Source organism: Bactrocera latifrons, unplaced genomic scaffold (assembly GCF_001853355.1).
Source record: "Bactrocera latifrons isolate USDA-ARS-PBARC rearing strain unplaced genomic scaffold, ASM185335v1 scaffold_48, whole genome shotgun sequence".
NCBI classification, from domain to species: Eukaryota; Metazoa; Arthropoda; class Insecta; order Diptera; family Tephritidae; genus Bactrocera; species Bactrocera latifrons.
The window spans coordinates 267,037-283,844 of record NW_017537134.1 but is presented as its reverse complement, the minus strand read 5'-3'; the positions used below and the strand labels follow the sequence as shown (position 1 = coordinate 283,844).

General features: G+C 36.1%; 1 protein-coding gene across 15 annotated transcripts in view; it reads right to left on the bottom strand.

Annotated features, from left to right (window-relative positions):
- The window catches only part of LOC108973474 (neurofilament heavy polypeptide), a 55,137-nt gene that overhangs the window by 23,121 nt on the left and 15,208 nt on the right, over window positions 1–16,808 (bottom strand). For 10 of the 15 annotated variants that reach the window (XM_018940764.1, XM_018940759.1, XM_018940771.1 and 7 more), the window contains exons 4-6: window positions 5,216–5,324; window positions 4,864–5,009; window positions 3,027–3,140 (exon numbers count right to left, since the gene is read on the bottom strand). In XM_018940764.1, the coding sequence (XP_018796309.1) occupies window positions 3,027–3,140; window positions 4,864–5,009; window positions 5,216–5,324 (369 nt within the window). The remainder of the gene's footprint in view (window positions 1–3,026; window positions 3,141–4,863; window positions 5,010–5,215; window positions 5,325–16,808) is intronic. The other 5 variants (XM_018940769.1, XM_018940773.1, XM_018940774.1 and 2 more) reach the window with 3 other exon arrangements.

Sequence of the window (16,808 nt, the reverse complement as noted above, 5' to 3'; positions counted from 1 at the left end):
GTCGGTGACACCACTCCTGGAACCGCACCGCTGAAGAAGTGCCGGTAGTGGGGCTAGAAGAAGGTATTCTTAAACCTTTTTAAGAACGTTATCTTACCGCCGCACTGAATTTATTCAATCCCTTCAAGTCCCGAGCCCTGATGGCAACATATCGACGCAACTGCAGCATACGGTCAAGATTTCATGCGGCTGTTGCTGTACACCATCTACACGAATTGCGTTAGATGAGGCCATTTTAAAACGGCCTGAGGACTGATTAAGACTTAGCAGGCGGTCTTGGGCGACTACGAGATTCTTCTTACCAATAGTAAAATGTATGTGTTCTACTGCACTACTTGCCCTGAGCAAAGTTCATCTTGCCGCAATTTTAGGAGACTGTGGCTGAAACATCTTGGTCTCTTGTCCGGTCCTAAAGACATAATTGAAACTATTATTAGCCGTCTCAACAAATTCCAGACAGGCCTTGTCAACCTGTAAGAATTTTGTGATCTTGTATGTAAAAGTCTGAGCGAACTAAAACGGACCGGCGTTCTATGCTGCCCAAGTGATTTCCCTATTAGAATCGACATTTTAACCTAACCTAATCATCACAGAGAATCTAAATTCGGCCACTGATCCAAACAATATCAAGCCAGAGAAAGATAAGATTCCGAGAAGAATTAAAAATCCCACAAATTTAAGTATCTTGTTCATGAATATTACATTTTAAATTATTTACAAACATTTTGCTGTGAATATTCACTTGCCCATAGTTAGAATACATGAAAGATTATCTTTCAAAACAAATATTTATCATTCTTGTATAGAAATACGTTTTACGTACGTAAGTATATAACTAGCTTTACTTTTATTTCTATACACAGATATTTGCCTCTTCATTGGTTACAACCTTTTGGAAAAAATCGCTGAGTGAAAGACCTCTTGAGAAATAGTCGAAAAGTGTTATATTAAATTTTGCAAAGTGCGAAAGTGAAGGAAGGCGCAGGTGAGGATACATTCGCCTAGCAGCACACCAGCAATGCAAGTTTTGGACGAATTGAAAATATATACCTATGGTATATATGAAAACATATGTGGTGGTATCATTTATTATGTCTCACATTATATTTTAAGCTAATGGTTTTGGATAGTCCTTAGCATGCCTTTCTTGCCTTTGCTTGGCTATGAAGAGGCGCTACAACAACTGGCAACAGTAAATCGAACTTTGCCAATTGAATGGGTTCGCATAAAATTGAGAGTAGTATGCCGCTGAAGTACTTATTGATCTAAATGCATACCAGCTCTTTGCTATTGAGTATGTCTTAAGAATATATGAGCAGGCTTACAAGCGCTTACCGAGCTCACTACCGGCAAGTGTGTATGTGTGCGTAGCTGTTGAAATTGCCATTTCAAAAGAGAATATATTAGAGTCCTTCAGCATTTCACCATACGTTTTGATCAGCGCAAACGCGACGTAATACATGTGTATACTCATACGATGTCTAATGGTGTATATACATATATATGTAAGCTGGCACTTATCTTTATGGCGCATAATAGAAATGGATAAGTATTCCCATTTTCACTTTTGGCTGCGTGAAATTGGGCACTGAGGTAAAATGAATTCTTTTTCGCTGAATTTTATTACAACGAGTCCAAAATTGAAAGAGACAGTGGTAGATAGGCAGAAACATCACACCACACAAATTTAGAAACAGAGAAAACTGTCTTTCTCTTTTTTAAATTTTTCTAATTTAGAGAATATAGAGCAAACTTCAGAGATATAACTAACAGGCGTGTAATCACATATAAGTTTCATTAAATGATACTCGATAAAAGAAGAATGATACTATATGATACTAAAATTACAATTATAACGAATAAACTTTCTATATACATACATATGTACATACATATCTTCCATTAGCACTTCTTTCGTCATTAAAAATACGTTCGAAATTTCATATATTTTACTTAACCATGTGAGTAATCCTCTTTTTTCAATTATATTATATTGAAATAATGTAATATAACTAATTACATATACCTAAACGTATATGGAAAATAATTGTCATGCAGTCAATGAAACGCCGCTAATAATTTACAGCTATAAATGTAGATATGCAAATCGTTTTTCAAACGCATTCTTTGTAATTTCATTTCACTCACATGCCCGACCAATTTTCATGCTTAAGGATTGATATACTTAATTTTTAATCTCAGTAAGTAACGTATTTGTTTATAAGGCATGTCAGTATTAATTTTTATAATTTTTTTAAATTAATTCAGCCACTTGTTAATAGATTAAATCGAATCTCTTAAGCTTTCAACAATTTCCATCAAAACTTTGCATATTTCTGTTCGAGTTTTTCTATTTCCTTCGGGCAACTTAAAAGAATACTACTGAAAAATGAGTGCTAACTTAAATACATGCCCCAATCTTGAGTGATGCCAGATTAGTGACAATAAATTTTATAATATAAGCTCCAACGAACGATGTTGAACTCGCGATAGATATGTAAAGTGTTGAGCCAATAATAGAAAACTCTTTTGGTTTCGAAATATTGCAAATAGTGTGGAAAATATTAAAACAATGTTTTTCAAACTTTTTATCAACAGACACAAACGAACACAACGCTCAAAGCCCCCTTTCTAGCTGATCAATAAAATGTTAGCTGCTCGTTAACAGAATAATAAATCCACCATCACATTCCAGTTATGTCTCATAATGGGAGAGTGATTTGATTAACTAATACTATTGATTATATATACAGACGCTAAGACATAAACTTTTCTATAAACAGACCCAAATATTTGGCTTCAGCCAAGTATAATATCAACTCTACTCACGAGACACACACATAAATATTTTTCTATACAAGACCACAATATTTAATTCATACTATGTATGTTTGTAGCTATATTTTCTTTACAAAATAATTAATATTTTTCCACACATTGGGCATACATATGCATATAGAAACGACATACTTTTAGCATATATGTAAGGACTTGAAGAATAAATTGACATGCTCCTGAAAACATACCTGTTTTTTAGCCGGTCCATCAACCTCCTCTGGTATGGCATACGCACGTCCATTGGGCACAGCTGGGGGTCCCTCAGATTTGCTCCGACGCGATGGTGTACCGCGTTCTTCCGACTTGAAAGTAAAATTTACAAATATTAAAATTAAATCTAAAATAAAATGTATTCAGCATACTTATTTACATATAGCACATCTTTATTTCTTTAGTTTATATGTTCGCATTTGAAATTTTATTCTTTTGAGACTAATGTGTGCCAAATTAGCCCTAATCGTTATCTAGATCGATAGTTGTGTTAGAGAATGCGGTATAGTTGAGGGAGATACGCGAGAGCTAGCCTTGTCGGCATGTTGCCGAAACGCGGTTGGAAAAACTCTTATAAGCATAGGACTGAGGAGAGAAGTCGTAGACTGGTGTCTCATAAATTATAAGGCTGCGTCATGGACTAATTAAATCATATTAAGAATATCGTTATATTATTTTTCACAATTTTCTTCTTTCCTTGTATCTACCGCTTGGAAAAGAGACCTAATCTGGGTTGCGAAAACAAGGCGGAGAAGCAATTTATTTTGGCTGAAGTTTCGAAAAGTGCAATCTTTTTCAATCTTTTAATAATTTTTATAAAATTTTGTCATAATACCAATTATTTATACAAAACTTCCGACCACTGTTTAGATAATTAGTGCGAAATGCAAGCCGGTTCAGCCCCTTGTATGTATGCATATGTATTCAGTTCAGCAATTCCATTCAAAATACATACATATATGGCAACTAATTAGCGTGAATGCGCGCTTAGAACGTAAGCAAACCATGAAATTTAAATAAAATTTTAATTCTGAGCGTCAAAAGTGAATGAGGCCGCAGTTTGCCCACATACATAAAAATAGAAGAGAAAGCCAATCTGCATGCCTTTGCGATGCTTTTAGAGCAAAACACGCACACAGATGCATTAATGTGGTTTGCATGTGATTTGCGATAAATTTAAATTAGCATTTTTACAACTAAATAAACATTATTCGAATAAACCGTAGAAAAAGTGGGCATTTTTATTTGCTCCCAAAGTATTCGAATATATTTTTTACTCACTGGCGAACACATATGCTCATATTTTACTGGCTTTAAATGCTTGAAAGCTCGCCATTGTATGCTTCAAAAAAAAGTGCGACAAACGTCCTTGCCCGCGCATCTCGTCGCGTCGCTTGGTCGGTCTAATGAAGGACACGCCGCTCTGCTGTTAGCTAAGTAAAAGCAATGCTGATTGCCATTTGAAAATGATGGGTGGAAGCCAACAAATACTGAACAATTTACACATATATCCTCACTTTAATGTATGCCATTGTCTGGGATAAGCGAACAGAATTAATAGGAAATAAAAGAAATGGACTTTCCATGAAGGCTGCCATTAAATGTCTAACAAATATACCGTTATACACAATAATTGCACAATATGGAACATACATAACACAACATTTGTTTAGTTTTAATAGTTTTAATATAAAAATATGTTGCAACATTTTTGAAAATTCCACATTCACAGTGACGTCACTCCAAGTAAAACAGGTAAGAAGAGTGTTAAGGTCAAAGCTTTCAGGTAAGCTAATAAATGTGGTTAAAATTAATAATATACATTAATTACAATTACTATTATTCATTTAATATAATTTCAAAGTAAATGTTTTGGGTGAAGCTCTGAGGAGTATATAATTTTGTTGTACTAAAAATAGTGGGCTGCCTTCAGTTGCGTATTTAATACAAAATGCCTTGCCTTACCAAATGCATATACATATTTTACGAGTCATATACAAGCATATATAACTACATAAAAGTCTTTCAACTCACCCTGGCTAACCGATTGGCACCAGCATGTCCACCTCTCGTATCTGTGTACTCTGAACCGATAATGAATTCGTGCGACTTGTATGCCAATTCTGGACATTTTTTCCGCCTGGGTAATGGTGGCTCATTCGTTGGACCTGTTAATGAGGCTTAAGATAGTTTTGAATAGTAACTGAGGTTAAGCGTTCAAGCATAAATTCATCAATATTGCATAACATAAATAAAAATACATATGTAAGTATGTAAAGACTGAATAATAATATATATACTTATATATAGTTCTAGATTCATGTAATATGTTTTTGGCAAACAGCGTATGCGCATTATTTGTTTCATCTACGATTGGGCAACTCACCGATGAACTGACTTGGGTTGGGCGCTGGCGCACGACGCACCACTTCTGGCCGCGAATTGCCTGTGAACTCATGCCAGCGATAAGTGCTCCGATACTCCGAATGGAGCTGCTAAAAAGAAAAAAAGAAACATTTGTTTTAGATGCAATTAATTTTTTATAGGAAATTACAATGAAAATATTAAGAGTAAGTTTGTTATAAAACCACTTTTACTATTATTACTACTATGACATGCTAAAAAAATTGTGGAATAAAAATACGTCATTGAAGCTATATTATTTTTCTTTTTTTTATTATAGTCGCGCGCGCTCGCGCTAGTCGTTTCTTCCTTTCTACCAAGTGCAGCCAGGTACTCTCCACCTAATCGCTCAAACGGAGTGGAGGTCTTCTTTCTCCCTCTGCTTCTACTGGCAGATTCTGAATCGTAAACCTTCAAAGCAGGAGTTCCAATGCGCAAAGGACTACAAATCTCCCGCGAAACCTTTTTCCCGAACATTCCTAAAGGCGACTCATCAGCTGTTGTCATCGTTCATGCCTCCGCATCATATGACAGGACGATGCGGGACTCGACGAAGAGGTGGTTCCTTTTACGGGTCTAACTCTAAATATCTGGTTGACCCATGACTATAAAGACTAGGGATTTAGATTTTAACTATCGGACTTAGAATTGAAGTTTCTACTATTGACAAACTTGCACTAGAAATGACGCACCCCGGATGCCAAAAGGGTGTGACTCATAAAAACGTTAAATCAAAATTATTTTTGGAATACTCCAAGTGATCAAGAATTTCCAAGCGAAAAACAAAACTCATTTTAAAAATCAATTGGAACCTAATAGCTGGAAAATACATATAAAATAGGTTTTTGTATATACATAAATCAACAACACAAGGAGGTGTCTAACTGAAAAAAAAAAAAATTGTGTACGATTGGTTGTCCAATAAACAAGTGGAATGTTAAACAATTTACAACTTGTTTTGCCTTGGCGACTAGCCAATTTTTGGTCATTACGATTGTATACTAAGTCCCTAACTGTAAAACAGTAAGAGCAACAACACTCAGTGGTCTGTCATTGCGGTTAAGTGAGAGGACACAGAGGACATAGATGACATTGCGGACATGTAGCCAACGCACACACATCCATTTACAGGTTACATAAATACACATACGCGTGAGTACCATTGTAGCGAGCTATGTCACTGCCAATTGGCTAAGCTGCAGTTTGTGTTGATTAATGCTTTTGCAATGCCCAAATGACGGCTTGTCGCCCAAATTGAATTCAAAAAAATCACGAAGGGCACACATACAAGCATTCAAAACAAAAATTTATAGAAAACAGTGAGCAGTAAATAATGATTACAGATGGCAGTTGGCCAAACAGCAAGAGCCTTACAATCACTCACCACTAATGTTTGTGCTCGACAGACTTACATAAGTCAATGATTGGTTTTCCATTTGAAGGGATTAAAAGATTAACGAAAACCACTTAGTAATGCAACATTTACCGCTATGAAAAGTGCAAAAATATAGAGGCATTGCCACAACTGCATGTGGAGAGGTAAGGAGGTTGCGTTGCATTGTTATTGTTGACTGATCCTCCAGTCATGCAAAAAATGCAAGCTGAAACAGCTGTCTGCAATCAAAAACCTAAAGTCACTTAATCACCGGCCCACACACCCACTACACCACACCAAGCCTTGGGCAGTTTTAATTTGAAATGTGCAGATTTGTAGCTCCCCACAGTCGGATGGTCGTAAAGTTGTTGAGTGCAGCAGGAAGAACAAAAATTAAAAACAGTTAAAATCAAAATGTCAACTTAACGAGCTACGGTGCTTTGCTGCGGACACAAGCACTAGCAGACAAAGCATCGCACACATATATGGATGTACTCATAAATATAATGGTAGAACATTTTTACTTATAGCAAACGAGAGGTAATCCCTGCTCCATCCATCACAACAACCAAGCCGAACGAAAACGTGTGCGTCACAGCACTAGCCTAGTGCCAAACAGCTGACTGCATTGCGTCGCAGGCAACCATTGACAGACGGCACTGCACCAACACCACCAAACACACAGCGGTGGTGGCACAAACAATTAGTCAAGTTTACGGCTGCCATGGCAGCAAGCGCTACTGCTGGCGGCAACAACAGACCGTAAGTGGCCAATTGCAGCGGTGGTTGTAAACAATTTTGTATTGATTTTATAAAGTTCAGTGGGTTAAGCGGTGCAGTAGTATGTAAATAACAGTTATAAATAAGAGCAGTTAGTAGTTAAATAAAAAATTTCAACTCGAAATGGCAGCGCAATAGTTGGGTTGAGTTGGCGTTACATTTCGAAGGCAATTGTTGTAGGCGACGCCCGAATTGCTGGGTACGAACAGTGTGTCTGATAAATAAACGTACTGTTAGTGAGGTGCTTGCGCGTGGCTTGGACGAAGTTAAAATATTGGGTAGTCGAAAAAGTATTTTCGTATTTTGTCAATAGATGTCGTTTCAGTTGTATAATGTATGAAAATAAGGAAGAAATTCGCTATATTTTGAATTTTTTCTTATAAAAATTGGAAGAATGTCACGCAAGCCACCAATGAAACTTGTGAAGTTTACCGAGACGATGCTGTATCAGTTCGTGTAGTACAACAATGGTACGCTCGCTTCAGTTCCCGAAATTTCGATGTGAAAGATGCACCTCGCTCTGGCCGACCTATCGTTGAAAAAGTCGATGAAATTATAAAAAAGATAGACCAAAACCGTCACAAAAGTAGTCATGATATCACTAAGGAAGTTCATTATTATGGAACTATTTAAAAAAAAAAAAGCTTCGGATCCTCTCCGCTCTTTAATTTTCCCATTAATATTACATTAGCAGACTTGTATAAGTACAATTTTTTATTTCAAATTTTTTCAGACATTCGGATTTTGACACATCACCGCAGACTTCTCAAGAGCTTTTAAGAATCTGTCGTCCCTAATAAAGACTAGCTCAAGTTTTTCCTGCTAGGCACCTACATATGTAACTTTGCTTCAAGCATACATGCATGTGTGCGAGGCACTGTTTCTTCGTTCCTTTGTTTCGTAAGCAAAAAAGTATTATTGCTGTGCAACATGCAAACAAGGCACAAACAATTGCGCTTTTTATAATGCACCGAGTAAATAAAGGTATTTTGCTGGAAACACGCACAGTGCAAGAGAGTTAGGTATGTATGGACGAATCATTTAAAAATGGCACTAAAGTGGTATCATATATTTCCAATGCACGTGCTTCACTTTTTGCTCACAGGCATTTTAGGAGAGACATGTACTCGTATATGATGCAGAGAGCCTTTGGAATAACACCAGTACTGAATTAATTAAATATACGTGACAAAAGAGAAAGTTTAAAATATTTAAGCAGGATGTCAGACTTATAACGGGCATGCTAGTTTCAATGAAATTGGTCTTGTAAAAAAGTGAGTTTTTAAGCAAAATGCAGGCCGTGCTGACTCGGTGCAAACAGTCAGATCTAGCCTTATAATGAACAAAACACAGAACAAAATTAACAAATTTAGGCTTGTACGACATCAGAAATTTGCTAATATTGGATTGGCCGAGATTATATATTGCAAGGCAGAGATTATTGAAAAGATTTCATAGGCCAAGTAAAGCCTCTAATTGTACAAATATTCTTCATATTGACATGTCAGAGACAACTCCACCATTGATGACAGGTCATAACTACCGAGAATGACCAAATCATTCTTAAAACATCAACTCTTTATGAGGTGCCAAATGCAATAACAACCATTAAACGGTTATTTGGGGTTTTTCCTTCGGAATTTTCTATCGACACTCCAGAAATGAGAGGGTTTTGGACACCGCTGTCAGTCCGGCTCTGAAAAACAGATTAGAAGATGCGAATTAGAAATACTGAAGCTCGTTCGCTCTTAAACCTATTTCAGCATCTTTTCTGAAGCTACAACAACAATAACTATTAATGAAATTACCAATTCATGGCAACATTTTGCACTGAAGTTTGCATTTGGTTTATTGATTGCAATTACTTTTACACTCTTATTACTAATTAGTAAATATACACTAAGCAATTCGTTCAGCTTGCAATATACTTGATTATCCAGTGCAAAATGGCAACGATTCCTTGCACAGTTAATTAGCACTGGCTGTCACATTTACCAATAAACGGAGGCAATAAGCCTGCAACAAAGTTCACAGTAGCAAAACAACCGATGTTTCAGCTGGAACTTTTGTTGGGCGTATTTAAACGCGTAAACTGCATGCAATAGAGAAATTGTGGATAATTGAAAAATCGGTGTGAATGGCGCTTACGCACGCAACACACGCCCGCCAATGCCAACTGAAGTAGACTGGCTGACTGCGTGCCACATTAAATGGCAACGTCACTAAAGACAAACTAAAATTACATTATGATTAAGGCGGCGCGTCGTTAGGGGATTTAATTTGATGCAGAGGCGTGTGAGACCAGGGCGTGATATGGGCGGGTGCGCAAATTTACGGCGTCAAGTTCAATGCAAAATTTTGAACCATTATTCATGTTGCTCAGTTTATGTCTGCGCACACGTTTACTTCTAACCCGTGGCGTTCTTCATTTAGGGGTGGCAATCAAATATATTTCATTTCGATTCCATGCACTCCGGTCAACATCCAATAATATTTACCGTTGCATAATGTAGTGTGAACACTACGACTGCTGTCAATTATTCAAAGTCTTTGCATTACCAACCACAATTTACTCTCCTTTTCCAGCATTTGCAGCATAATTTCTCAAAATATGTGTGTCACGAGTTGTTGTTGTGTACCACACTGCAATTAATCACAATCGCACAAATAAATCATACTCAAGTCAAGGAGACGCGCTCAACAGCCGTACAAGACTGCTGACTCAAATAACAGCGCCACTCTGCTTAACACACAGCGCCATCCCCCGACCGTCCGCCGGCCAGTTACAGTTACGCGCGGAAGGTCTTTGTCCATAGCACGCTCACGTGCTCTTCTCCTTTTCATTGAATTTATTGAGCACAACACCCATGCTTTATGGCTTATGAGTATAAATGCCATGGAAATGCATGCTTCCCAGATTATTTATAGCAAAGTGAATTGTTTACGACGTGTGCCACAGATATATGAATTTATAAAAGTATAGAAATCTTCACATACTGTGTGTGCATATGTGTAAACATGGAGATAGAATGTATGCAGAGTTACAGATTTATTTGTTTAAAATATAAGCATGCATTATTAATAGGGTAAGTATGTCCACCCTAAAACTGGGGAGAGATTTGAAATTTTTCTAAATGCTTCTCATAAAAGTATAATATATATATAAAAATAAAGTACAATAAAAAAATTATCTTCTTAAAGAAAAAAGAGCTCAACTTATGGTCGATATAATCGGTCTATTGAGCATACTATTCGCAACACCAGCATCCATCTTCAGACCCAGCTGTCATTATTATCGATTCGGCGCCGTTCGCCGCAACTCAGACTGTCGTAAGGAACGACTTGGCGTATTTTACGTCAAGATCTTAAATTGAAAATGTACAAAATACAGTTTGTGCGAGAACTAAAGCCGCTCCACCTTCTCAAGCGACATCGCTTCAAGAAGATCCGATGTTTTCTAACCAAATTTTTTTCAGCGACTAGACCAATTTCTGGTTCAATGGGTTCTTCATCCAGAAAAACAACAACGATTTGGTGTGGTTTGAGGGCCAGTGGAATCATCGGTCCATATTTCTTCTAAAATGGCGCCCGTTATAGCGCCGTGATAACCGACTATTTTATGCCTGAAATTGCAGCTCATGATCCCGGAAATATTTGGTTTTAACAAGACGGCTCTACATCTGAGACGTAGCTGCGGCCAAAACATAATAAATATTCCCCATTAAATTTGAAGTTTCTATATTTTTTCCTTAAAAAAGTCGGGAGCCTCGTAATGGGTCCTCCTTTAAAAAAACTATTGACATCCACAGAACTTTCAGATTACTCCAAATATGGTTACCTAAAAATACTTTGCGATAGTGTTGTAAAAAAATAAGACCAAACATCGTACTACCTGCTGGGTTAATCTTAAATTCAGACCATACCAAGATTCCACTTTGAAAGATTAAATTAATCAAAAATGCCAGAATGTAAGACATCTAAGAAAAATTATATATATGTTCAGGCCTCTACGAGAAATTAACCTTCGTCGAATTTTAGTGCCTTATTAGTAAACTTCTCGCATTTCATTGAATTTCATTTTTTGGGAAAAAATCGATTGCGAAACTTCATATTTTATTCAAAGATCTTTTTAATTATACCTTCTTCCAAGTAATTGCAAAGCTTCATACTAATTTCTGGCAACACAAGGAATCAGCCTTTTTAAAGTTTCTTCAAAAATAAAATCAAATTAGTATGTTTTCTGCTGCTATTATTTGGTTCATGACGTAAAATCAATATTACTCATACGCAATGGTGTTTTTAATCTGAGTCTAATGATGAACAGATAATCCTCTAAAATGTATAAAATGAGTAAAAATTTAATTTCAACTAATGAGGATTATTTCATTCATTTTATATTAGTATTTTATTTTTTTTTTTAATTTTTGGTTTTTTTTAATATTTTTTTTTTTTTTAGAAATAAGAATTCTTTACCTTCAGTACATAAATACTTGTATGAAAATTAATTACTTAATTGACTCTTTGACTTATATGACTTTATTACCTTAATACTTGTATGAAAATTAATTACTTAATTGACTCTTTGACTTATATGACTTTATTACCTTAATACTTGTATGAAAATTAATTACTGAGGTACTTTTCGTAATAAGGCTGGTTGTGAGTTGAGTTATACAATTGGCAGAAAATCGCAAATGAAGCATGTAAATAATGCGAAATCTTTACAAAAAAAGCTAAAGAACGGAATTGAAAAGGTAATACGTGTAAATGAATGTGATATTATTTAAATCTGGCCCACTTATGTACCTTAAATACTTAATTATAGGCATTTAAAAAATTAATAAATAAATGGAGTAATGAATGTAAATATTTATTGTTTCTAAACTTAAATAATTCAGTATTGGTATTGAAGAAGATGAAAATTAAGTATGAACACGCATTGCAGTTTTTCTCAGACATAACAAAAAACAGATCAAATACAATTATGTAAAATATTTTTAAAATTTGTAGCCACATTTTTAGTCCCTATTAAACATCAGCTCTTCGTGCAACATGCCTTCAACATTGGCGCTAAAGTCTCGAAAGGCGTCTGCTTGTCGGGTCGCCATTGGTTCTGTCCTCTAAGTATCCTTACGTATCATTGCACAAACAACTTATTCACTTTGCATGGCCTTTGTTTTTATTTTCTTGATTTTGTTTTTTGTTGCTGTCGTCTTACATCATCTTCCAATATAGCTGCAGAGTAATGATTTTATTTCTTGGAAGGGACAGTTTTGCCTCAACAGTTTACATGTCTATGTGAAAAAAGACATATGAAAGTAAGTGCGAAAAATCGAAGAAAAGCGCTTTTGCTTTGTCGCTTTTATGACATGCATAAGTATGTAGCAGGCTACAATAAAGACAGGCACATCACAACGTTGTGCTGCTTTTAATCAGATTTCGATTCTTTAAGTACATCGCACGCACTGCAGTGGCAATAAATACTCATATACTTGCTGCTAAAAGACTTGCACCTTTCACCTCAGCATGCCCTGATTTGGCCTGTGTGGGCTGGTGTAATGAACTGTAGAAATATGCATACATGTCTGCTCTACTTATGCAAAGTTAGTAAATTCCATACAAATACGTGAGTACTGCAAGAAGAGATACATAAGATTCGCTGTTTATGCTAAGTATTACCGAGAATTCTTTGTAAAAAAACTTAAATATTGTATACATATATTTTTATAGTCCTTTTAAACAGATTCAATGGTATATTCGAATTGTCACATTAGATGGATATTCGAATTGTCACATTACTCAGAAGTATAGAATAAGGCGAAAAATAGGTCGTTCATGTCTTAGTACCATATGGGTAATATTATGGATATGACCTCAAAAGTTCAAAAAGGTATCAACAACTGAGCTAATGCTTCTGGTGACAGAAAGGTTCATCAAATAGTAATATGTTGAGTGTATTCTGGCCGAATGGGTGACAGATTACTGGAAAACCCCACAAATCAGTGTAGCTTTTCTACGAGATCACTAAAAGCTCTTAGTGGACCTCAAATCTCTTTGAAAAGTTGACCGAGTGATGCAGCAATATACTATCAACGGACTGAACTGACCAGCGGTACTGTTTATGACACGGGGAGGGAATCGACTCAACACCACTTTGACAAAACACCATGACCGGATCGCACATATGTGTGCTGAAGTGCATGCACCTAAACCCGAAAACTATTCCGAGAATCATAAAAAATTTTCAAAAAAATTTCAATTCATTTTGGTATAATTGTTATATATTGTAATCAAAATATAATAATAATAACTATAATACCTACAACAAAGCACTCTGAGTATTAAATTACCTCGCTAATATACAAAATTAGTGTTATTAACAGTTTGTATGCCTAGTAATTTTAAGCGCAACCCAAATAATTAAATGCGCGATATCACCTAACAAATTATACACCCAACCAACATACGATCCAACAGTTTGATGGTGGAGTGAAAAGTGATAGCAAGCTCCACACGAGCTGACCACAGGCACGCCAAACAACACCGAGAAGCGCCATAAAAGTGGCACAGACGTGCTTGTATTGGTGTTGTGGTCAGTGGCAAAGAATACATTTTTTACGTGGGAGTAGAAGGAAACCAAAGAAGCCCCCAAAAAGCCAGCCAGCATAAGTGGTGCTGCCAGAGGCCGATTGCGGTGCTGAACCAACGCAAATGATATCAAATTGCATGTATGTATGCGTATAAGCGTAGATTCCCACAATCGTGTCGTCCGTTTGAATTCCTGCATTATTTTATTTACGATACTTATGTATTTGTGTGTGCTGATATGGAACTGGATGTGCTCATACGCACTGGTGGCCCGAACGCATGTAGTATTCGCCTGTCGGTATGCCGCGTCCATGTTGTGTTAACGATAATGCGCATTAATGTGTTTTCGTGTTTATTTACGCTTTTAATGGTACGGGTACTTTACGAAGCAAATAGAGGGGTGACAGACCTTTGTGAACATGCTCTAAAAATTTTTCCAACACATGTTTCTCGCTAATGTCAGGAAGTTGTTACAGCGAAGAAATTAAAATTTAATTTTAAAATTACTACGCTTAAAATTCTGCTATGTAAATGTGGTAGTGTTTCGCCAGAAATGAAGTTTTAACTGAAGTTAATGCTTTACAACAATCGAGTTCAACAACTGCATATCAGCATAAATAGTTACCTGGAAGCGTTTTAATTGTAATTAAATACTTACGGCAGTTAATTTAGGGATTCGACAAAGAGTGTAAAGACTTGTAAGAAAATGGTTGTTAAGCATTGGTTAGGAAAATTCTTAACAGTCAACCAACCACAACAAGCTGCTCTCTTGACTACTAGTCTTTGAAGCCAATTATGTTTAGATATGTATGTATTGTCACTCGTACTTGCAAATGCCGTGTTACAAGCTGTCAAAGAATTCTCGCAAAATACGTTTTGTAGTAGCCCATTAAGAAAACTTCAAACGTTTTTCTATCCTAATTTTGATTGCGATACATATAAGCATGAAAATTGCATAAGTACAGCGCCGGAGCATTGCACCATAAAGTTCATTGCCTACGCGTGGTGGCAGCGGCAAAGAAACAACCCAAAACGTAAGGAGTAAAGGCAGAAACCAACCAGCCTGCTGTTCATATAAAGGGTAAGCCCAAGATGAGAGGAAAACTAGCAACATAACCGCATTCAACAATCAGAACTCATACTCCGCACTCAGACACAGTTGTGTGCACATATGTTTGTCTTCGCAAAGCGAGCCTCTGCAATTTTCGGTACTCAAGCGAGCATCACTTAAGCACCCTTCAGCTTAAGCGTGGGTTATATACCGATGCATTTTTGGTAAGTAGTGGGTGGCTGATATTATCTGCAATACTCTGCGTTGCAATCCCACTTGTCTTACTTTCATCCTTTTCAGCACTGTTGCATAATTTTACTCCAAAGCAGCCACAGTGCTGTTTTTTTGTTTCTGCGCAGTACAATGATGGCAGGCAACTGTAAATTTTTACTCTTTTGGCATTATTATATTATATTAGACTTTAGTGTTTTGTTTTTTTTTTTTGTTTGATGTTGCAATTAAGTTTAATAGTGAAAAGTTGAAGGTCTATTTGATTAACTTATAGTTTATGTTTTTTTTCCCCACTAAGAACTCAGCACAACCTTTCGAGACGTCAATTCTGCTTTGCGACCATTCGAGCTTCTTTTTGTAGCCAGCCTTTTTAAATAGCCCAAACCATTTGATGACAAATGTTAAGCTCCATCGAGATATCAAGGGTGCTTATGTGACGACCCTAGTCAATCATTTCCATAATTTTTCAACGATATGACGACCAGAGCGAGGTGCATCTTTCACATCGAAGTTTCTAGAATGGTAGCGAGCGTACCATTGTTGTGCTACTCGACCTGATACAACATCGTCTCCTAAAACTATACAAATTTTATTGGTGGCTAGCGTGACATTCTTCCCTTTTTTTCCCAAATTTCAAAACATAACGAATTTCTTCATTATTTTCACTCATTTTTGAACAACTCTAATTTTTTTCTAACTTTCCCGAATTTAATTTAGAGGAATTTGGAATTTAAATGAAGCTTAATATCTCACCTTTCCAACACTATATGGTATGACACAATGTGATTGGGAGCATTGGACATACATATACGACTGCAAAGACATTTATTGACAATTACGAAAAGGAAATTCGACTATCCAATATAATTTTTTAAAAATAAGTTGAAGAATAGCGAATAGCCTATATACTCAATCAACTAAGCAGCGCAGCGTCAAATATTTGCTCAGCATTTAAACGCTATTTTTCCCCAGCAAACATAAAAGAAAAGCAATAAAACAATCAAACAACAAAACAAAACATTTACTATTTTCTTAAGCATGACAATCACTTTACAATCGTTTCTAGGAATCCTTCATCCTCACCCGCCGACGTGCTCCTCGTTGCACAGGTATCGACAACGCAGCACGCTCGCTCGTCAAAGCAAATATAAGAAAAGCACTTTCGCGAGCTTCGGAAAACTTTCGCCAAACAATGCGCAGAAAAACCAATAAAAGCAATAATCATAATTGTGAGAACAACAGAACACAGAGGCAGATAATTGCTTGCGATATCATCAAGTTTAATGCGCTATATTTTACGATATTCAAGAAAATCATTACAATGATTGAGTGAGTTATTGTATGCCTTTATATGCAGAAAATTTCTTTTTTATTAATTTTTCGCATTTCTTTGTCATAGTTAAAATTTTTTTTATTATTTATATATGATATTTATGGTCGTACAAATTTCCTCATTATATTAATGGAGCTAAATAATAAAGTAAAAATTTTGCAGTAGCGATACAAAGTTAGTAACTGTTTAATAAGTATACTTACGTAAATGCTATGTTC